The sequence below is a fragment of the Puma concolor genome, chromosome B4 (genome assembly GCF_028749965.1).
Source record: "Puma concolor isolate L17-30 chromosome B4, mPumCon1.1.hap2, whole genome shotgun sequence".
NCBI lineage: Eukaryota > Metazoa > Chordata > Mammalia > Carnivora > Felidae > Puma > Puma concolor.
In genome coordinates, this window is record NC_141673.1 from 69,190,716 (window position 1) to 69,214,670 (window position 23,955).

The 23,955-nt window shown below is 41.5% G+C and overlaps 1 protein-coding gene across 2 annotated transcripts in view; it reads right to left on the bottom strand.

Moving 5' to 3' along the window:
* Positions 1-379: 379 nt before the first annotated feature.
* LOC147579205 (uncharacterized) overlaps positions 380-23,955 on the bottom strand; it is a 331,154-nt gene continuing 307,578 nt past the window's right edge. The window contains exons 4-6 of one of the 2 annotated variants that reach the window (XM_086713593.1): positions 10,703-10,817; positions 8,564-8,798; positions 380-875 (exon numbers count right to left, since the gene is read on the bottom strand). In XM_086713593.1, coding sequence (XP_086569719.1) covers positions 8,582-8,798; positions 10,703-10,817 — 332 coding nt within the window. In that variant the 3' untranslated portion in view covers positions 380-875; positions 8,564-8,581. Of the gene's footprint in view, positions 876-7,657; positions 8,799-10,702; positions 10,818-23,955 lie in introns of those variants that run through there. The other variant, XM_086713594.1, reaches the window with a different exon arrangement.

Below are 23,955 nucleotides of genomic sequence, written 5' to 3' on the forward strand. Positions count from 1 at the left end.
GAACACAGTCGAAATATCCTCCAATAGTGAACTGATTTTGAACAAATTCTAGTGCCTTCCTGCAATGGAATACCCTGTAGCTATTTAAAAGAATAAATTAGGTTTCTATGTGCTGGTGTAGAACAAACAAGATATTCTGTTAACTTTTTAAAACATGTTTGGGGCGCCTGGGTGGTGCAGTCGGTTAAGCGTCCGACTTCAGCCAGGTCACGATCTCGCGGTCCGTGAGTTCGAGCCCCGCATCGGGCTCTGGCTGATGGCTCAGAGCCTGGAGCCTGTTTCCGATTCTGTGTCTCCCTCTCTCTCTGCTCCTCCCCCGTTCATGCTCTGTCTCTCTCTGTCCCAAAAAAAAATAAACGTTGAAAACATGTTTATTTATTCTGAGAGAGCACCTGTGCATGCACACACAAGTGGGGGGGGGGGGGAGGACAGGGAGAGACTCCCTGAGAGACTCCCAAGCAGGCCGGACCCTCAGCATGAGCCCAGTCTCATGACTGGGAAATCACCACCTAAGTGGATAACAAGTCAGACGCTTAATCACCTGAGCCACCCAGGCGCCCCTGTTAACTCTGTTAAAAGCAGGAAACTGAACAAGGAGCAGAGGGTTCTCAAGTCAGTGTTTAAGGGCTGGAATTGCACACAATCCAAATGTCCCTTGAAAATCCGTTGGAGCAGTGCCAGTCGGGCGGCTTACAAACCCTCTCTCAGTAAATCCTGCATAGAGCTGGTGTTTCCTCTGGCACCGAAAGGCATTTCAATTCTTCAGTTGCACATCAGATGAAGCAGGCTTCCATTTAAGGGCCATGTTGTGTGATAAACACAGTCTTTAAAAGCTAGGCTCTCTACAGCCATAGAAAAGAAGGAAATCCTGCAATCTGCAACGACATGGATGAATCTTGAGGGCATCATAGAAAGTAAAATAAGCCCGTCACAGAGGGACGAATGCTGTGTGACTCCACTTATATAAGGTCTCTAAAGCCGTCAAATTCATAGAAGAATGGTGGTTGCCAGGGGCAGCGAGGAGGGGAAAGGAAGAGCTGCTAATCACCGGGTATAAAGTTCCAGTGATGCAAGATGAGGAAGTTCTAAAGATGTGCTGTGCAACACTGCGCCATGTTGTATGTAATTAACAGTATTTATGGTGCACTCTACAGTCTGTTGAGAAGGTAGATCTCATATTAAGTGTTCTTACCACAGTAAAATAGAAGTCCATGAAGTCTAGATTCAAAGCTGTTGTACTACAACAACATCTATCTGTGGGATTCTTGCCAAAAAATGTTTAAGCTGAATCTGTTCATGAAGAAATAATCAGATAAATCCAACATATAGGACAGTCTTCTATATAACCAGCCTAAATTCTTCAAATATTAAATGTTACAAAATAAAGTAAAACAAAAATATAAATGCAAAGAGGCTAAGAGACACAACAACTAAATGGAATGTGTGAATCCTGAATTGGGGAGGGAAAAAAATCTGTGAAAGACACTTTCTGGACAACTGGAGAAATCTGAATATGGATTCTAGATCAGATGATATTATAGAACCACTGTATATCTTAAGGGTGTGATCATGCCTAATCACCAAGAGGTGAAATGTCAAGAGGTCTGCAACCTACTTTTATGGTTCAAAAAAATACACAAATACTGCAGATGAATGTGACAAAATGTTAATAATTGATAAATCTATGTGAAGGGTATATGGGTATTCATTGTACTATTTTTCTTTCTATAAATCTGAAAATATTCTATTTAAAAATTGAAGGAGGGGCACCTGGGTGGCTCAGTTGGTTAAGCCGCCGACTCTTGATTTCCACTCAGGTCATGATCTCACCCACTGGTGATTTTGAGCCCAGTATCTGGCTCTGTACTGACAATGCGGAGCCTGCTTGGAATTCTCTCTCTCTCCCTCTCTGTCTCTCTGCCCTTCCCCCACTCATGCTTTCTCCCTCTCTTAAAATAAATAAACCTTAAAAAAATAAAAAACTGAAGGACGGGGCACCTGACTGTCTCACTTGGTAGAGCATGCGACTCTTAATCTCAGGGTCAAGAGTTCAAAGCTCCACATGGTGTGTAGAGTTTACTGAAAAATAAAAATAAAATAGGGGAGCCTGGGTGGCTGAGTCTGTTAAGCATCCTACTTTGGCTCAGGTCATGATCTCAGGCTCAGCTCATTAGTTCCAGCCCCGAGTCAAGCTCTGTGCTGACAGCTCAGAGCCTGGAGCCTGTTTCAGATTCTGTGTCTCCCTCTCTCTCTGCCCCTCCCCTGCTTGTGCTCTATATTTCTCTCTTCCAAAAATAAATAAACATTTAAAAAATAAAATAAAACTTTTTAACAATGAAAATTTTAAAAATTTTTAAAATTAAAAATTTGAAGAGAAAAATTCCCTTTGCTCCTAACACAACATCACTACCAAATTTCCCCTTCCTTCTTACTTAACCATGTGGCTTTCCATCTCCATCCTTCTTGCCAAAATGGATTGTCAGTGCTGTTCAAGAAAGCCAGCACTTGATTCATTTCTTCCAAAAATATTACGAGGCATAGACAGTGTCTCAACTTGAGCCCATGCTTCCTTTGTCTTTGCCTCTCTTGGCTAACCTGTGAACTTGGTGAGACCAGGAACTATGCTTTTATCATCTTTATAACCCCAGTGTTGAAACACAATAAGGGAAGGCAATAAACATGAACTGAACTGAGGCTTTGGGCCACTTCACTGATCTTTAGTACCTATTGTGTTACTCTTTAATAAAGTGGGTAGCAGATTTCATGGCCAGATGAAAAAAATGCTGAAACCAAATCATTAAATTGAAATTCTAGGGCTGCCTCTTCCATGAGTATGGATACAAAGAGCCATGCTTATGGTAGCTTTGGGCCACCTTAGCAGGAGTATGAAATACAAAGCCTGCCCAAAGTAGAATAAAGTGAAGGTTTTTGTATTGCCATCTGTGCATGCTGCTGGCTCTATCTGACTTCCACCTGTTAGCTTTTTATTCCTTAATACTACGCTGACAGTATTTTCTGTGGTGATAGAGCTGCAGAGCCCGTCCCTGGCAACGTAACTGTATCCTACTTTAGAGTAAATAAGAGTGTTTCAAGCAAATTGGAAACTATAGGACAGAAAGAGCCACAGATGGAACACACTGGGAACAGGAGGGGAATGCTGCATTGCTCATAGGCCCCACAGCCCAGGAAAGGAGTGACTCCGAAGTGCTGGCAGTGGACCCGAGCTGACTACAGCCATGTGTCCGAAGAACAAGCCAAACAAGACAAATAAAGCGCCTTTATTCTGTCACAACAAGAATCAAATCTATCCATCGTGATCGATGTTTCACTTTTTAAAAAAGGTTTCCTCTTAACTTCAGTCATTGCCCGTTACTTTTCCTTCTCCTTTCCTATCCCTTCTTTTCTCTTCAGAGATGTCTCTAGAAAAGAAACACGTAGCCCTCAACCAGTTGACATTTAAATTCTGCAGAACACTCTGAAATGAAAGTTCTTTTGTTTACAGTAAGGTTTAAGAGACCCAATGGAGCCATGAAAAGTCATGAAAGTCATGATGATTGGTTAAAAACAAAACTAAATTTAAATAAAAGTATTGCTAAGAGTATTAGGAATGGCAAAAGTAGGTCTGAGGACCTTTTCTGAAAGAAAGTAAGGCTAACACTGTGTTACCTGGCTTTAGGAAAATTGCTTATTCTTTTCACAACCATGTATTCCCTTACTTCCTATTCTCCTTCTTGTTTTTTTCTATTAGTCCAGGAAGACATCAGAGGAGAATAGAAGAATGTAAAAACATATATAAAAACAGAAAATGTAAGGCCATTGCTTTCAAAGCAGTGCTCAGGCAAAAGGCAGCCTGTTGAAATTCCCAGGAGATTTCTATCTACCTACTCGGCCTCGCTCTGAACAAAATATGTATAATTCCCCCAAACTGATGTGTGACCTGTTGTGTACCTACCCCTATTTACACAGTTGATCCCACGCTTCCTCTCCCAATCACCACTATCAGTTAGTCTGGGCCCAGGAGGTCAGATACTCAGATTTACCAGCTCCGGCTCCCTGCCGATACCAGAACTCTTGGTCTGGCTAAAGGAAGAAAAATAGTGACACACTTTTCACCACCAAAGTTTCAGCCCTGACTTCTTTCCAATTGAGAGTCCAATAAAATCTAATCTCTTGATTAAGTTTAAAAAAAAAAAAAAAATGGAGACGTTTGTAATGGCAGAGCACACTGGCCCAAGACAGGGGCTGGGAACTGGTAGAAATAATTGGTGATGTAAAATATGTTCCCTTTCCTACCCTCTTTTGTATCTTCAAGTCCTTTCTTCTGCATCTACCTGCCCTCTCCTCCTTTTCTTTAAATTGTATTCTAGGGGCGCCTGGGTGGCTCAGTCGGTTATGCGTCTGACTTCAGCTCAGGTCACGATCTCGCGGTCTGTGAGTTCGAGCCCCGCATCAGGCTCTGGGCTGGTGGCTCAGAGCCTGGAGCCTGCTTCCGATTCTGTGTCTCCCCCTCTCTCTGCCCCTCCCCCGTTCATGCTCTGTCTCTCTCTGTCCCAAAAATAAATAAACGTTAAACAAAAAAATTTTTAAATTGTATTCTAATTCTAGTATCGTTAATATACAGGGTTAGATTAGTTTCACGTGTACAGTATAGTGATTCAACAATTCTAGACATCACTCAGTGCTCATCATCGGTGTACTCTTAATCCCCTTCACCTAATTCACCCATACCCCCACCCACCTTCCCTCTGGTGACCATCTGTGTGTTCTCTATAGTTAAGGGTCTGGCTTTTTGTTTGTCTATTTTTTTTCCTTCATTCCTCTTTTGGGATCTTAAATTTCACATATGAGTGAACTCATATGGTTTGTCTTCTTCTGACTTATTTTACTTAGTATATATTCTCTAGATCCATCCACAGTATTGCAAATGTTAAGATTTCATTCTTTTTATGGCTGAATGATGTTCCATGTATATGTGCCCCATCTTCTTTATCCATTCATCTCTTGATGAACACTTGGGCTTCTTCCATAATTTGGCTATTGTAAATACTGCTCCTATAAACAGAGTGGTATATATATCTTTTAGAATTAGTGTTTTTCTATTCTTTGGATAACTATCCAGTGGTACAATTACTGGATCCTGTGGTAGTTCTCTTTTTAGTTTTTTAAGGAACCTCCATACTGTTTTCCACAGTGGCTGTACCAGGTTGCATTCCCACTAGTAGTTCATGAGGGTTCCTTTTTCTCACATCCTCGACAACACTTGTTTCTTGTGTTTTTTATTTTAGCCATTCTGACAGGTGTGAGGTGATATCTCATTTCCCTGATTTGCATTTCCCTCATGATGTATGATGTTGAACATCTTTTCATGTATCTGTTGGCCACCTGTAGGTCTTCTTTGGAGAAATGTCTGCTCATGATTTCTGCCCATTTTTTAACTGGTTTATTTTGGGGAGGGGTGTTAAGCTGTATCAGCTCTTTATATATTTTGGATACTAACCCCTTATGAGATGTGGCATTCGCAAATATCTTCTCCCATCCAGTAGGTTGTCTTAGTTTTGTTGATACTTTCCTCTGCTGTGCAGAAGTTTTTCATTTTGATATCATCCCAATAGTTTATTTTTGCATTCATTTCCCTTGACTCAGGAGACTCATCTAGAAAAATGTTTTCTGCTTTCTCCCTTTGTTCTCTTCCTCTTGACCCCTTCCCCACCCTATGGGGAATTAGCGACTCCTACAGGTGTCAATTAGCAACTCCCAAAGGCACTTGACTTACTAAAATTATTTGTCTCCTGGAGTCAAGACTATGAGCTCCCTTCTCCTTTTCACTCATTTGTCAGGTTGGTGGCCAACAAGAAGATTTGGCCCAAATTAGTATACAGCGATCCACTAGCTTTGTGTGCCCTGATGTTTATTGAGCAATGCTCTGTACCAGTGAAGAGAAGAAAGTCTTGTCATTGTCTGCAAGAAGTCTATGTCCCAACAGAGGAAAACAAACATACAAACAACTAAATCTAACACAAAGAGAATCCCAGAGGTGAAAATACAGAGGGGAGTGATTTGTGGTGATCAATGAATGGTGATTTCACCAATGCTACTGGATTGTACTGCAGGAAAAAAAAATGGTTTTTTCTAAAAACATTTAAACAGACAAAAGTGCAAACCAAAGATCTGTTGGATATCATACAAAGAAATCTTCAACCTCAAAAAGCATCTCTCCTCCCAAATTTTTTAAACGGGTGAGGCACTGCACAGTACAAATGCTTATGCTTTAGCAGAGCAGGAAGTAAAGAGATAGAACACCAGAGTAACTGCTTATAATGCTGTGTTCCCACCTGTGGTGACTCTTACTCAAGAATAGCACTTATTGGGGGGGCGCCTGGGTGGCTCAGTGGGTTAAGTGTCCGACTTCAGCTCAGGTCATGATCTCATGGTTCGTGGGTTCAAGCCCTGCCAGAGGGCTCTGTCCTGACAGCTCAGAGCCTGGACCCTGCTTCAGATTCTTTGTCTCCCTCTCTCTCTGCCCCCCCTGCTCATGCTCTGTCTCTCTCAAAATTAAATAAACATAAAAAAAATTAAAAAACAAAAAAGAATAGTGCTTAATTTGTTGCAAGATACTACAAATAAAGCTGCCTAAACACGTAGGTCTACACAACATAAAGCAAGCGGGGGGGGGGGGGGGGCAGGATATCTGACTGGGAGGTCATTCCCCTCCTTCCTTTCTTTTAGTTACCCAGGGAATTAAGGGAGTTCACAGAAAGTGGACCTGGGTGAGTAACCTAACAAACATGTTCTAGTGTTGGGCAACCACAACACATGGAAAGGGCAACACCACTGGGAGAAGGGAGGAATGCAGGAGGGAGAAGGGAGCCAGTCACAGGCAGCATCCGAGGCCCCAGAGGCCCTGACTATAAATAACCGCTTTCCCCCATGTCCCTGTCGCCTCTTCCCAAAGTTAGAGTTAGATTCCTGGCCAAAGGCTACACCATACTCCCGCGGCTTCCTTTCCCACAAAGCGACATTCCCTAATGAAGTAAGGTGGCGACTGCCAGTGACCAGCAGGGGATTGGGAATCCAGTGTCCCCTTGTTCCATCCCTGCCTCCCATTTGCTGGGGTTTGGAGAACCTCTGTGCTCCAGCTTCTTCATCTGAAAAATGGGGACGGTGATGATGATGATGATGATGATAACTAGCCATCATAAAATGGGTGCTGTGCTAAGTGCCTTACATGCATTATTCACGTAATCTTCAGGAAAAAACACTTCAAGGCAGTATTAATTATTATTACAAGTAATGATAATACTGTCTCCTTTACAGATGAAGACATTGCAATTCTGAGAGGAGTTAATTAACTTACCCAAGGTCTAACCTCGCTGCCTGAACTCTTGACTCTTGATCCTTTATATTATTGTAATAATACCTGTCTGAACGGGATGTTGAAAGGTTAACATTAATGGATATGCACACCAATTAATGCTACTGTCAGTATTTTTGACAGCTATTGCTGTTGACGGTGTTACTGTTTTTGTTGCTTTTCTCTACCTCCAGATGTTGGGAATTCTGAAGTCTATTAAGCACAAATCACCGACCCATATATGCACTGGCAAGTCTAAACCGATGCCTTGGGGACATTTTTGAGCCCCAAGTAACAAAACCAATATACCTTTTAGATATTTCGTTGTTAAAATATATCTTCTGAGGATGAATGAGACATCAAGAGGGAAGGAAATGGGATTCAGTACTAGTATCTCAACTTACTACCTAAAATGCTTCCCAATGCTTATGTTTTTTAAAAAGTTCACAATGACAGGGGCACCTGAGTGGATCAGTCAATTGAGCATCTGACTTCAGCTCAGGCCGTGATCTCACGGCTGGTGAGTTCGAGGCTTGCGTCAGGCTCTGTGCTCACAGCTCAGAGCCTGAAGCCTGCTTAGGATTCTGGGTCCCCCTCTCTCTCTGCCCCTCCCCTGCTCATACTCTCTTTCGCTCTCTCAAAAATAAACATTAAAAAAAATTTTTTTTAAGTCCAGAATGACAAAATGTAAGGTACATTGTTCTCACGTTTCACTTAAATTTCCTCAGTTAAAATAATGTGTCAGATGCTAGCTTTTGACTATCCAAACCATACTTTTGCCCCACCTTATCTTCTAATTCATTTTCATTATCATGAAATAACTATGATAAATGTTTCAACCTCTGATGTGCTAACACGCCAATCAGATTAAACATAGCAAGTGTCTGACATACACCTGGAGACTTCCCTAAGCAAAATAAAATTATTGCATCTCATCACTTCCTTCCTATTGCCAACTAATGTCCCCATGCCTGAAAGGGTCATTTTCAAGTCACATATCTATTTATAATAATGTGTTCACTGTCTTCCTTCCTCTGGCACATTGTCTGTGACCTTGACCATTTCAGGACTGATAAAACAGTGCCATCAACATATGTTGATGAGGCTCTAGACATCTTGTAAGAGATTTCATAGTTATTAAAAGCAATAAAGAGTGACAAGGACAGTTCTACACTATAATACTGCCTGTCAAGAGAAAAATGTCACACTTACCATAAAGTACCCAGAGGCCTAATTAGGGGTGGAAAAAGGAATAATTTCCCGAACACAGTAATGAGGGGCTAGGGTAAAACATGGCAGTAAGGGAAAGTGCATCCTCTCCAACGTGCTTGCGTGGAACCTAGTCCCCCCCAAAGGGTCCAGGTGAGAGCGATGGTTCCGTGTCCAAAATGTGGAGCACCAATGGATGCCAAGTGAGCAGCACATGAAGAGGTGCCAGTAAGAACTTCTGTGAAGAAATAAGATATTCTGAGTTTTTGAACATTTCCTGATAGCATCAATATGAAAACTAAAATAATGAATCCTCCCAGGTACCTTCTAAGAACATTAAAGGAATTTAAATACCACAGTTCCCAAATGCTCATACCCATAAACACAGATCCATACACCCCGCAGAGCTGTAAATAAATTCTACCTGAAGGTCTCCTTCCTGTTCACATAGGTCTCCATAAAATCTAGTAGGATCCCCTCCCTTTTGTCTTGGGCTTTATCCTTGTCATTCCTATCTATCAGTGACAGGAGGTTAATAAAAATAAATAAAAACCAGTGTCCCTATAATCCAGCAGGAAGCGCTTGTGGCACCTCAGGGCCCTCTGTCAACCAGGGGCGTTTAGTGTGTCCTCAGCCATCCTTCCAGTTCATTGTAGGATTCTGGGGTGCATGGCTGTAGACAAGAAGAGTCTCGGCAGCAGCCCCACACCCTCCAGCTTGGTCCCTCGCCCTTCTTTTCGTGACGGGGCAGAGCCTGGGGCTGGGAACTTGACATCACTCCCTCTCCTCGGGGATGCTTCAAAGACGGCTTCAAAGATAGCAATGGCTTCCAAGATGGAACAGCTTTTTCCCAAGTGGCTTTTCTCATCTTACAGAAAAATCATCTATTCCTCACTTCTGCTTCTCAATCTTCTGCACCTGTCAACACCCATGGCTATCCCAACTCTGCCACTTCTCAGCTGTGGGAACCTCTCTGGGCCTCAGTTTCCCCATCTGCAAAAGGAGGGTAGTAATGGTGTCTACTGCTGCTGTGAGGATTAAATTGGTTCATGTAGAGAATGTGCTTAGAACGGTCCCCTAGGACATAGTAAGCACCAAATAATTGCTATCATTTATATTATTAGTAGTAGCAGTCGTAATGGCAGTATTCTCTGTCACCGACACAAGGGACCCCAATAGTGTTATCTGTCCCTCCTTTAGATTAGGTTGAGAGTGAATAGAGTCTGTCGTAGGGGACAGATGAAGAACAGAGCCTACTGCCAGTGCTCTGGGACCTTTACCGGAAGGTTTTCATTTTCTCTTGACAGGAGGCACTGTATGTTGAAAGTGTCCTTGCCACCACTATGGTATTAATAACTGCGAAACGTGATGAGGGAATCGTAAACATGTCAGTGACTTGATTCCATGGGTTTACATCATGATGGAAATAGTCAAGGTCACAAACAATGGGACAGAGGAAGAGAGCGGCTCCGTGATACCAAGCCCAGATTTACCCAGCTTTTCTGTAATGTGTACTCTTTAGGATTTTAGTCCTATTCACTGTCTGCGTTTGATGTATTAATTGTTCCCTGACTACATTTTGTCGTTTGCGTAACATCCCAGCTTATAGATTCAATCAGGGTGGTGACAGCAAGTGGCAGAAAAATAATTATCTAAAATCATTCCCAAACCCAGAATGAGGTGTAGAGCTGTGGCAATAGACTGGCACATTACTTGTTTCTTCTGCCCCAAATTTCTAGTAACACTCAAAGGCTGGGGTTTTGAGATCTTTTGCCTAAGGCTTAAAATAATAATAGACCCAATCACTTATATTCTTTTTTGTTCATCCAACACTTGAAATGTTTATAAGCTCTAAAATAATATGTTCTGATCACTGAAAATTTCATTTTATGGGATCCTATCATTTCAACACATGTCTTAACCTAATTTATTTTTGTTCACCCTAAATCTAAAGAGACATCCTGGCACCAAAGTAGTTGCAGTCAGAATCATTGACATCGACTGATTTACTTAGCATTGTACACATTCTTCATAGGATGAGGGGAGATGTGTTCCGAAATGAGTAACTGAAACATTATAACAGTAAAAGAATAATATTATACTATGAAATGTCCTTAAAAAATTAAATATGTATATCCTTACCTTGGTGTAGATGGAGTAAAATGGTCAGAAGACAACGGGTGCCTGGTGGTGGATTGATCCACAGGCGATTCTGTTCTCAACCCATTGTGCCCACTGTAGGGGTTCAGACAACTGCCTGTGGATGGTGAGACAGGATCAGGTCCTACTACTATCTCAAATCAACACATCCAAACCCAAAAGACTGTACAATTGGTTCTTCACTCAACTCCAAGTGATGTAGTCCATCTCATACAGTGATGGAATCCATCCTGTACCACATCAAAGTGTGGTGAGGAATAGAGAGTGGGATCCCTAGACTAACTCATTCCTAGGTACTAACTGTGGGAATGAGACCTGCTCCCTTGTGTTTGGGAGCCCCAGATGACACCCCATCAATAGTCAGTAAGTGACCACCCCTGTTGCCAGCCTTCTATGCATTCTCTCCCTCTCCCCTAGAGTTCCTCTCTCCCTGTGGTTTCCACATCTCTGGTGCCCTGACCATCAGAGTGGGTTATCATTATCTACTCCACATGGTTCTATGGCTAGATAGGGAAGATTTGGAAGATTCGGTAGAGGTGGTTGGGAAGGAGTCCCTCACAACCATCTGGTCTCTGGGTGAGACCACCTTACATGGCAAAAGTTAACCTCCTGCTAGTATAATTTTCCTACCTTGTTAAGTTAAAAGAGGGTAGGCCTTCTTCCTAGCTTTGGGTTATATTTCAAAAAGCTGCCTTCAATTACCATATTACCCTAGATAAAGTAGCTGCCCCAACCCTCTCTATTCCATTAATTAATTTTTTTCATTCTTAGAATTTAGCATTAGATAAAATTTATATGAATTTTTTTACATACTAATTGTCTCTCTGTCCATCCTCCCCCTGACCCCAGCCCTACTAGAATATAAGCTCCATGGGAACATAGGCATCACTTCTCTTCGGCTATTCACTGTTTTATAACCAATTTCTATAAAGGTGCCTGGCACAAGGTAAGTAAGTTCCAGATCTGCATGTCCAATTGTTTATTGCTTTATCATACGGGCATCTCAATGACAACTTGGAAAAAGCAGAATTCTGGAAAGAGTTCCCAGAAAATCTACTCTTCCTCACTTATTTTCTACCACCTACCATTCCGGCCAGCCAGAAAATCCAGTTATCCTGGAATAAACTTCTCTCTCTTCTTTCTCCAATTCCCCACATTCCTCTCCTCTTTCACCACTTTCCTCCTCCTTTCCCTCCACCCATCTCACCCCCTCCATCCTCTCACCACATCTAATTGACTTTCAACTCCAGCCAGTTCTTCCTCCTCAATCAATCCTGCCCACCTGTGTTAGCGCCTCAGTGAAGCCTTTTCCTTAACACTGCAGCTAGCAGTGGTCACTCCTGTGCATCACACCAGTGTGTCTTTTGAGTCAATCAATGCTTTTTAGGTCCTTTTAGGGTCTCACACTTTCTTGAGAATCTGATAAAAGTCATGGGGCCAAGAAAATCTACATGCTCTTAAACTTCTCTGTAAAATGTCAGGACTCCAAAAAACCAAAGCAGGAAGTATCATAATCCCAGACTTCAAGCTATACTACAAAGCTGTAATAATGAAGACAGTATGCCACTGGCACAAGAACAGACATTCAGATCAATGGAACAGAATAGAGAACCCAGAAATGGACCAACAAACGTATGGTCAACTAATCTTTGACAAAGCAGGAAATATCCAATGGAATAAACACAGTCTCTTCAGCAAGTGGTGCTGGAAAAACTGGGCAGCGACATGCAGAAGAATGAATCTGGACCACTTTCTTACACCATACACAAAAATAAACTTAAAATGGATGCAAGACCTCAATGTAAGACAGGAAGCCATCAAAATCTTCGAGGAGAAAGCAGGCAAAAACCTCTTTGGTCTTGGCCGCAGAAACTTCTTATTCAACATGTCTCCGGAGGCAAGGGAAACAAACGCAAAAATGAACTACTGGGACCTCATTAAAATAAAAAGCTTCTGCATAGCGAAGGAAACAATCAGCAAAACTAAAAGGCAACCAACAGAATGGGAGAAGATATTTGCAAACAACATATCAGATAAAGGGTTAGTATCCAAAATCTACAAAGAACTTATCAAACTCAACACCCAAAAAACAAATAATCCAGTGAAGAAATGGGCAAAAGACATGAATAGACACTTCTCCAAGGAAGACATCCAGATGGCCAACCGACACATGAAAAAATGCTCAACATCACTCATCATCAGGGAAATCCAAATCAAAACCACAATGAGATACTACCTCACACCTGTCAGGATGGCTAACATGAACAACTCAGGCAACAACAGATGTTGGCGAGGATGTGGAGAAAGAGGATCTCTTTTGCATTGTTGGTGGGAATGCAAGCTGGTGCAGCCACTGTGGAAAACAGTATGGAGGTTCCTCAAAAAACTAAAAATAGAACTACCCTACGACCCAGCAGCTGCGCTACTAGGCATTTATCCACGAGATACAGGTGTGCTGTTTCAAAGGGACACATGCACCCCCATGTTTATAGCCACACTATCAACAATAGCCAAAGTATGGAAAGAGCCCAAATGTCCATCAATGGATGAATGGATAAAGAAGATGTGGTATATATATATATATACAATGGAGTATTACTTGGCAATCAAAAAGAATGAAATCTTGCCATTTGCAACTATGTGGATGGAACGGGAGGGTACGATGCTAAGTGAAATTAGTCAGAGAAAGACAAAAATCATATGATTTCACTCATATGAGGACTTTAAGAGACAAAACAGATGAACATAAGGGAAGGGAAACAAAAACAATATAAAAACGGGGGGGGGGGGACAAAGCATAAGAGATTCATAAATATGGAGAACAAACTGAGGGTTATGGGAGGGGTTGTGGGAGGGGGGATGGGCTAAATGGGTAAGGGGCATTAAGGAATCTACTCCTGAAATATGCTAACTAATTTGGATGTAAATTTTAAAAAATAAAAAATTAAATTACAAAAAATATTTAGAATGTGAAAAAAAAATGTCAGGACTCTAAATACTTATTGCAACAAGCATCATGGTTATTTTGTTATAACCACTTTTTTAAAGATTTTTAAAAAATTTTAATTGATCTCTTCACCCAACACAGGGCTCGAATCCACAACCCCGGGATCAAGACTCTCATGCTCTACCAACTGAGCCAGCCAGGTGCCCCTTTAAAACTATTTACTTACACACCTATCTCCCTCACTAGAATGTAAGTCCTCCTCGGACATGTTTGTATCATGTTTTATCTTTTTCCTTTAATCCCTTTGCATGTAGCACTGCGTTTAGTATGCACAAGATACTAAAAAATGTCCATGGACTATCTAGTGCAATATTCAGGTATCAGATTAATACAGCATTTCCAAATACTAGTCATTTGAGTAACACTCTCACAATTTTTGCCATATCTGCCACAACTTGTCCTATTACTTACTTACCTACCATTTGTGGTAGATAATTTGCAAAATTATTGCCAAAGCTTCTTTCCATCTCTGGACATGAGTGCCTCTAATCTCCCAAAAAGATGCGAAGTCTATTTCTCCTCCCCTTGGATCTAGACTTGTCCAGTCACATGCTTTAACCAGTCGAATATAGCAGAAGTAATACTTTTTTACCTCCAGGTCTAGGCCTTAAGAAATTTTTCAGCTTTCTTTTTTAATCTCTGGAGACCCATCTATGATGTGAAAAAGCCCAGGTCAGACTACTGAATGATGAGAGGCCACATGGAGAAAGAGGCTCAGCCAGTTTCAGCCATTCCAGCCACTCCAGCTGGGCTGACAGGCATGAGGGAAGCCATCTGGGACCTTCTGGCCTCATCCAAGTTCTCAAGATGAAGGAATGACCCCATCGGATATCATGTGGAGGAGAAGAATTGCCCAGTTGAGTCTTGCCAACCCGCAGAATCCTAATAAGTCACTGTTTCTTAAGCCACTATGTTTAGGGTAGCTTGTTACACAGCAACAGAGAACTGATTTACTGTATTTCCTTAAATAAACTTTTTTTTAACAAGTATATGTGGAAAGAAAATTTTTGTCACTTCCATAGGGAAAACTAGTATCACTTTTCATAAAACTAAACACAACGAAAAAAAAAAAAGAATAAAGCAATGTTATTCACTTCTAGCCAAATACTGCTGCATACGGAAGCCTCTGCATTAGTTCCAAAGGAAGATGCTCAAATGTCAGAAAAGTATTAAAAGATACACCGGAAGTAAACTGGAAATCTCTCTTTGGTGTAAACTGGACTGAAAGAAAATAGAATGAAAATAACATGCTCACTCATCCTGATATGTGATATTATTTAGTGTTCTATCACCAAAAATCATTATTTTGCAGCTATAGGTACTAAATAATAACCAAGGTGGTAAACAGCCATGGCAAAAATTGAGAAAGTTGCTCAAATGACTGACATTTGGAAGATGCTGTATTAACCTAATACCTAAACATTGAGACAGGACCCAACTCTTTTAGTACCTTCTACACAACAACACAATGCTAAACAGAGAAGGGTTTGAATGAAAGATAAAACATAATGCAGTCCCATCCTAGAAATACTTCTATTCTACTGGAGGAGACAAGGAAGTGAATAAACAGTGACCATTCACTAACCACGGTAAATGTAACTGTATTAGATTTACAATATAAAGTCCATGGACTCAGACTTCAAATCTCTTATATTCTATATAAAAGTTTGAGGGTATATGGCTATTTTGGGGTCCATAACTTTCACCAGATCCTCAAAGGGATCCCCTAGAGTCCCACTCCGTAACCTGGGAAACACTGGATTAGATAATGCATATCTATTATTCTTGGTTCAGTTGTTTCTACCTCAAGACTTTTCCAGATTGCCTGGACATTCCTTTTTAGTTTGTAATTCTGAAATCAAAACTCTGGCCTTCTCTTTCCTCTTTATGATTTTATACCTTTCTCACAAAACTATAAAAAAGTTCTCTTAAACTCCCTGATGACCAACTCCCCTATAGATCTCAACCATATTTTAAGCTCTTTGAAACTAGAGACATGTCATATAACTTCCTGCCTTCTATTATCAATAAACATCTGCTAAATGAAGAATAAACCTCCTAGAACTCCTGCAGGAAGTTTTTCCTGCTGTCTAGGACTGATTAAAAATGTGTTTTCTATTGCTCAGACTATGAACACTTGAATGTGAATTGAATCTGAAATGTGTGTATAATAAAATAGTCGGGGAAAGAAAGCACCAAGTGCTTCCTGCATTGTGTTCTGTGTGTACATTCACAAATGTCTGCCTGGACTGGCATTCTGTGTCTATGCCTGTTTAGGTCAATGTTGAATATTTTAAATGGTGTGGGGACCATATTTGTTTACACACTGCATGCAGCAGCCATTGCCAAGTTATTCACACACAGGGACTCAGGACCTCTCCCAGGCACGAAAGTGCTGCTGTTGATATTTATGCTTTTCTCACTGTTTCTTCTTATATCCTATTGCTTGAACATAGCAATTTTGCTTTTCTTTGGAACTTAAATCAATGAACAATATAGACCTCTAAAAGTTTAGAACTCTCATCAGAATTTTTTTTGATTTTAGCCATGTTGGGAACTAAGGGAGCTGAAGTTCCCTCTGTTCAGAGTTCTTGAAGGTTTGACATTTAAATTTATTCTAAAATAGTTTTTGCATGAAAAACCAAGAAAGGGAGGATTGTGGTTTGTACCTTGGCATGGAATTTTATATGAGTGGGATAGAAACAGAGTGGTGGTGTTGGAGCAGTCTGCACGATTTACTGGCACTGATTGGGGCCGGAGTGGCCCAGTGTCCAGACAAGTACATCATTCATATGACTAATTCTAGCTTTGCCTAGCCTTCACTTCCACCCCCCACACATACACACCATCAACATATATGGAGATATTAGTAAAGTTATCATCTTTGAAATGATTGATTCTCCCCGATGACTCTCCATGCCGGGGCTTTTCCACAAAAGAAGCGTGCCTTCAGGACAAGGGATTGCCAAGGGCAGCAAATCAACGGGAGAAGTCCTGTAAAACTTTCTGAGGGGACAGAATGAAACATCTTTCATTCCATGATGTTCTCCAGTGGGTATGCTTCTGAGCCACTGGTGCATGTGAAAATATTATGTATATATATACACACACATTCTAAACTTTAGTATTTTTTTTCTAAATACTTTTTAACCTAACATTTAATTTTTAAGGTGTATTTAAGTACCGCCTAAATATACTCCTGGGTTACTCATGTTTTATTTTAGTTCTTAAAATACTCTTTTCATTCCTCTGTATCTCTGAAATTTTTTTTAAGTTTATTTATTTATTTTGAGGGAGAGAGGGAGAGAGAGAGCAGGGGAGGTGCAGAGATAGAGGGAGAGAGAGACTCCCAAGCAGGCTCCGCACTACGAGCCCAAGGCGGGGCTCAATCCCATGAGCTGAAATCAAGAGTCAGGCGCTTAAGCACTGAGCCACCCAGTGGCCTATACCTGTGAACTTTTTAAGTAATAACACTTCCTTATAACTAGGAGTTTTAACTGATTAACCATGACCTGACATGATAGGTTACAAAGACTTAATATACATTATGAATGTGTAATAGAAAGCACTTGCCACTTCGAATGTACTGCTCACCTAACATAAAGTAGCAGATTTTGAGGAAAATGCCTGGTACATGTTAAAGCCCTACCTCCAGTGGCCCCACATGATTGCAGTGACAGCCCTTGGAAGAGCAGGGAGCCAGCTGAACTCTCACATCTTTTTTCTTAGAGCTTCTTCCAAAAGAAAACAAAGCAGATGTGTGTATTTTCTTGTGTTCAAGGTAGAAGGTTCTAGAAGTACATGTTAGCTGGTGCCTGAGATGCCAACAGAGCAGATAAAGAAAATGGGGTGAATACAAAGAAGTTTAACCAGAGGTCTCCCTGGAATGATTCCTTCCAGGTTGAAAAATCTATTATCTTCTGGTTCGGGGCAATTGAATGAGCACAAAACCCTGCTTCTCCCCAGATCTAAAGAGCAAGAGGAAACCGTGGAATGTTAACGGAAAGGTGGTTTGGTGGATGAACGGGCAGGAAGGTGCAGTCCAAATGCACATCCTCGAAGACTATGGTAGGAGAGGCAGGTTCCAGGTGCTTTAAGCCTCTGCACAAGTAAATGGGGTAACGAGGCCATCTGTACATTCCATGCATCTGGAGATGCCCTCCACCTGGTGAAGGCACCCTTGTGTACCTGAAGGGATTGTGCATTCACACAGTCATCCCCGTGGTGGGCTCCTCTGGAGACAAGAGCAGGAAAAAGACATTGAATCTCAATCTTGGGAAGTAAATACCCCTTCCCTATTTCCTGGGTCCACAGAACCCAGAAACAGTCAAAATGTCTGGGTTCAATCCCCTGCCCTACCATTTATCAACGCGTGACCTTACGTTAGAGGCTACACTGGTCTGAGCCCAAGTTTTTTTAAACTGCACAATACATATAGTGCATTTAAACCGACATACATATAGTGCTTGCTTTACCAACATGAAGTGGCGAGGATAAGGACAGCCCTGGGAACAGTGCCCACAGGTGTGTGTCTATTGGGGCGGTGGGGAGAGGCACCGGTGCACACGGTTCACCAGATGTACGGCAGATGGCACTTTAGTCTGTCAAATACGCTAACTGCCCGCGAAGGCCAGCTGAGCCATACCAAGTGGACGTCTGTGCTCCCGACCATGGAGGTCCCTCTGAGCCCACACCGCAGCCTCCCTCCTGTAGTCACGTGAATGCTCATGTCCCTCCACTGGCGCTCTAGAGCCCATCCCTTCTCACCCTACTCCAAGACTTTGCTCCAGCAATTGTCTACCTACTCCTGCATCATTGAGTTGTTGCTCTCTACTGGATCATTCCCAGCACACAAATGTGCTGTAATAACTCCTTCCATTAAAAATTTTTAAAAAATGTTCCTGGTCCCACATCCTCCTCCTGCTACCGTTCCATTTCTCTTCCTTTTAAGAGTAAAACTCCAACTCCTCAAAGAGTCGTAGTCTGCCTCCTGTCCAGCCCCTCCCACTCCTTCCAGAATCCATTTCAAACAGCTCTCACCCTCATTACTTCATTGGAATAGTTCCTGTGGAAGTCACCACTGACCCCTCCCCATGGTGCTACATACAAAGGTCTGTTCTCAGCCTCCTCCCATTCACCCTGTCCAACACCGGACACACTTGCTCACTCTCTTCTTAAAATATTTGGTTCACTTGGTTTCTAGAACTTCATTCTGCTCAGAACCCTAGAAGGGCAATCCCTCTCACATGGCATAAAAACCAAAAGCCTTAGAATGGTTTAAAAGGCCGTCTCTGACTACTCTTCTGGGAATGTTCTTCCAGATAACCAAAGAACTCACTTCCTGAATCCCACCAGCTCAAATATCACCTTCTCAGTCTGCAAGTCTTTCCCTGGCCCTGTAGGTAAAATAACTGCCTCTTTAACCTCCTGTCTCCCTTACTAGAAGCTTAATATTATAATCTACATTGTACAAGTGTATGTTTACTTATTTTACATAAGCTTGTTTTGTCCACTGCCCTTTCACCAGCACCTACGACAGTATGTGCACATAGTAGGACTTTAGTTATTTATGGAGTGATCCAGTGAAGTAATCCTAAGCCCTGGAAACTGGACAGAGGTTGTGCACATAGCCAGCCTTCAATGTTTAGTTCGAAGAGGAGAAATTGTCAGAATAGAGGTGGACAGTGCTAGAGATGTTCTGTATACCCTATTTCTATCGGGCTGGATAAAGCTCTCCCTGTGGGAAGGTGAAGCAGGACAAAAGCAACATGATGGTTTTGAAAAGTTTCTACAGTACCAGAGAAGATGTTCATGTCTTGTTTGGTGTCCTAAACAGAGGTGTATGAAAATGTGAGCTGCATAAAATGAAAGGAAGAAATTCAAGAACAGATAGACTAAGATGACAGGAGAAAAGAGTATGAAGCTACTAGTATAAGAAAAAAAAAGGCAAGGAAACTTAAAATGCCGTATCAGAATTAAAGTATTCCTTTGAAGCAATCACAATCATAATGGGTATTGCAGAAAATTAATTGTGCTGTGGGTGGATCACTTTAGTAGCCCTTCCAAAATGCAGAACAAAGGTGAAAAAATGCATAAAAAAAGACTAAAAGTGCTTTTCCAAAATATTAACAACATCAGTATCTTCAGTGATTTTGGTTGTCCTTCCTACATACTTTTTTCTACATTTTCCAAATTTTCCAAACATATGTGCAGAATCGTAATAATCAGGGAAAAAGGGAAAGGAAAAAAATTAAATTTAGATCTTAAATTATTTGTTTATAGTTTTTTTTCTTTGAGAGGACAGGGAAATTATTCCCTAGCCCGCTGTGTCCCTTCAGCCTAGCAACGCTATTCTTCCCCTCTGGCAGTCAACCACTTAATCCAGAAATTCCCATAAAACTTGTTTCATTGGAAGTCACTGTAGGATTTAGCTTTTTTAATAAGACTAGATCAAGGGGTGTCTGGGTGGCTCAGTCAGTTAAGCATCCAGCTTTGGCTCAGGTCATGATCTCACGGTTCGTGAGTTCAAGCCCCACATTGGGCTCTGTGCTCACAGCTCAGAGCCTGGAGCCTGGATTCTGTGTGTGTGTCTCTCTCTGCCCCTCCCCTGCTCATGCTCTCTCTCAGTCTCTGTCTCTCTCCCTCTCTGAAAAATAAACATAAAAATATTTAACATGACTAGATCTGAGAAAGGTCCTAATCCCTTGGGTTTAAAAGTGGGAGCACTAAGAAACAAGCATGAAACGGAGGATAGTGTTTTCTTCATTTTCCTCTGCTTCTCTTGTGATGCATACACAGCCATTTTGTGTAACTGCCTGTCAGGACAGAGATTGCCAATTCCACTTAAGAGTACATATTTTGGGTAAGAGGTAAGAAACCGTGCTTGGGCTAAGGGGCCTATGTGATTGTTAGTGTTCTGATGGAAAATTTGCCTCAAGACCCTACAGCTCTAACGTGGTAGCCTTGGCTGCTTCGGCCAGCTTCCAAGACTGCAGTTTGGGCTTTTAAACTTCAATTGGCTCTGCTGGTATGTAGTGTTATTTCTTTCCCTCCTTCCCCAAATTTGCAAGCTTGTTTCTTCTTAAATGCTCCATGAGATGATGCATGAATGCATTTTATTTCCTCAGTGGAAATGTAGATGCTGCACAGCTGTTAGACTTGAAATCACCAGGTGGTACTTGGAAGCAGGAACTAAGATGCTGTTGCCAGGGTAACCACACATTCTTCCAGCTATGGGAAGAGCTGCCATGTTTTCTATGCTCTTAGGAATATAGTTATAAAAGGATTGGCTTAGTGCATACGAATATTTACTATTTAAAGAGAACACCCATTTCTCCATAAGCCAGTAGAATATTTGTTGATTATTCATATGCCTGAAAAAGACATTTTATCTTTTCAGGGCATCAGGTCTCATCTTTCTTTGCCATTAGAATTGTAAGGATCTAGAGATAACTAATGTCTTATGCTACCCGTAACATACTGGCACATCTCATTTTATATATTAGATTCATTTTAAATAAGCAATTAGAGCTTGGTATTTATACCCCTGTGAATTCTGTAAGAAAATACATTTATGGAATGTATTTAATTCATCAGTTATGAAAATTGCTATCTCCATTCACAGTAGAGTCTGGGAGATGTAGAGGCTAATCTGAGGTTCTCAAAATTGCAGGCATTTGACAAACCTGTAGGGTGGTTTGGGACACAGCCTGGCATGTATAGGGTCTTACAACACTAAGAACAAAGCAAAAATGAAGCCAATGACATAAATATTCTTCCTTCCTTCCTCCCTCCCTCTTTCCTTTTCCTAAGATCTATTTACCGAGCCCCTACTCTGCATTAGGACTCTGGCTGGTGCTGTGAAAGCTTCTCTAGAGATTAAACCCAGCAGCAGAGGTGCAGGTAGTATGCAGGCTCATCCACAGTACTAGATTTTGTCAAACTGTTTTCCAAAGGGGTAGTACCAGTGAAATTCTCCCATGAGCGATGCAGAAGATTCCTGTTTGTTCTACATCTCCACCAAATTTGGTTTCTGGTGGATACAAAATCCTATCTTCTGACAGTTTTAACTTTGCATTGCCCCGATCACTAAGTTCTCATGATTATCGACCATTTGAGTTTTCTTTTCTGCACACTGCCGATTCACATCCTTTACCCATTTTTCTGCTGGGTTGATTTTAGGGATTCTTTATATATCCCGTACATGAATTTTTCCATATGTTTAAATCTCTTTCTTAGTTGCTCACTGGTCTTTCACTTGTTTACGTGTCTTTTAGTTTTAGAAGTTTCTAATTTTAACATAGTCAAGTTTATTTGTCCATGTCTTTATGATTTTTGTACTTTGTTTAAGACATCCTATCTCAAGTGCATAAAATGTTTCCTTTAGATGTTTATTTTTTTTTTAATTTTTTTTTCAACGTTTATTTATTTGTGGGACAGAGAGAGACAGAGCATGAACGGGGGAGGGGCAGAGAGAGAGGGAGACACAGAATCGGAAAAAGGCTCCAGGCTCTGAGCCATCAGCCCAGAGCCCGACGCGGGGCTCAAACTCACGGACTGCGAGATCGTGACCTGGCTGAAGTCGGACGCTTAACCGACTGCGCCACCCAGGCCCCCCTCCTTTAGATGTTTAAAAATTGTGCTTTACATATTTATGTCCTTAAGCCAGCTATAACTGAGTTTTGTGTATGGTATGATATAGAAACCTAATTTTCCTTTTTTTTCCCTGTTGTACCTAAATCCATTAGTCAACCATTAAGTTTTCCCTAATCTGGCCTCTCATATATACCATGTTTTCATATATGTATGTATGGATCTGTTTCTAAATTTTCCATTCTGTCCCATCAGCATGTATGGCTAAGCTTTTGTCATTACTATGCTGCCTTGATTACCCTAGCTTCATAATAAGTTTTGATATCTATTAAGGTTAAATTCTGCACCTTGTTCTTCAAAGTTATGGTTTTTTTTTTTAACGTTTATTTATTTTTGAGACAGAGAGAGACAGAGCATGAACGGGGGAGGGGCAGAGAGAGAGGGAGACACAGAATCGGAAACAGGCTCCAGGCTCTGAGCCATCAGCCCAGAGCCTGACGCGGGGCTCGAACTCACGGACCGCGAGATCATGACCTGAGCTGAAGTTGGACGCCTAACTAAGCTACCCAGGCGCCCCAAAAGTTATGTTTTTTTAAGGTTTTTTTAAAGCTTATTTTGAGAGAGAGAGAGAGAGAACCTGCAGGGGAGGGGCAGAGAGAAAGGGGGACAGAGTATCCAAAGTAGGCTCCATGCTGACAGCAGAGAGCCCCACGTGGGGCTCAAACTCACAAACCATGAGATTATGACCTGAGCCAAAGTCTGACGCCTAACCAAGTGAGCCACCCAAGCACCCCTGAAGTTTATTTATTTATATTTAGAGAGACATATGCATGTGAGAGTTGGGGCAGAGAGTGAGGGAGAGAGAGAATCCCAGGCAGGCTCCATGCTGTCAGCACAGAGCCCAACATGGGGCTCCATCTCATGAACCATGAGACCATGATCTGAGCCAAAATCAAGAATCTAGATGCTTAACCAACTGAGCCACCCAGGCACCTCTTCCTCTTCAAAATTATCTTAACTATTTTGGGCTCTTTGCTCTTACATGTAAAATGTATAATACTTTATTGAACTGGTATCATCATCACAAGGATTTTATGCTACAGATTATGCAATTGGTTTTTACATACAAAGGTTAATTAGATAATATACAACCTTATCATTGGTGGCTTGGCTGCCAATTAAGTTGCATACACAAATTCTAAAAATGCCATACCCCAAAATCATGTCAAAAAATGATTTCTGTAAGGGATGCCTGGGTAGTTCAGTTGGTTAAGCGTCCGACTTCAGCTCAGGTCATGATCTCGAGGTTTGTGAGTTAGAGCCGCACGTCGGGCTCTGTGCCGACAGCTCAGAGCCTAGAGCCTCTTCAGATTCTGTGTCTTTCTCTCTTTCTCTCTCTCTCTCTCTCTCTGCCCCTCCCCCGCTCACACTGTGTCTCTCTCTGTCTCTCAAAAATAACATTAACAAAATTTAAAAAAAACATTGCTGTATGACTTTGGTTGATTATGAATACTGACAGGCTTCGGGCCTTTCCTCAGAAAAAGACTCAGCCATCTCACTCTACTTTGTGTAAAGCTCCCATCAGCAGTCTGTGGCTAATTCTTTCCCCTCTGGATCAGTGTCAGTAGTTGGCAGC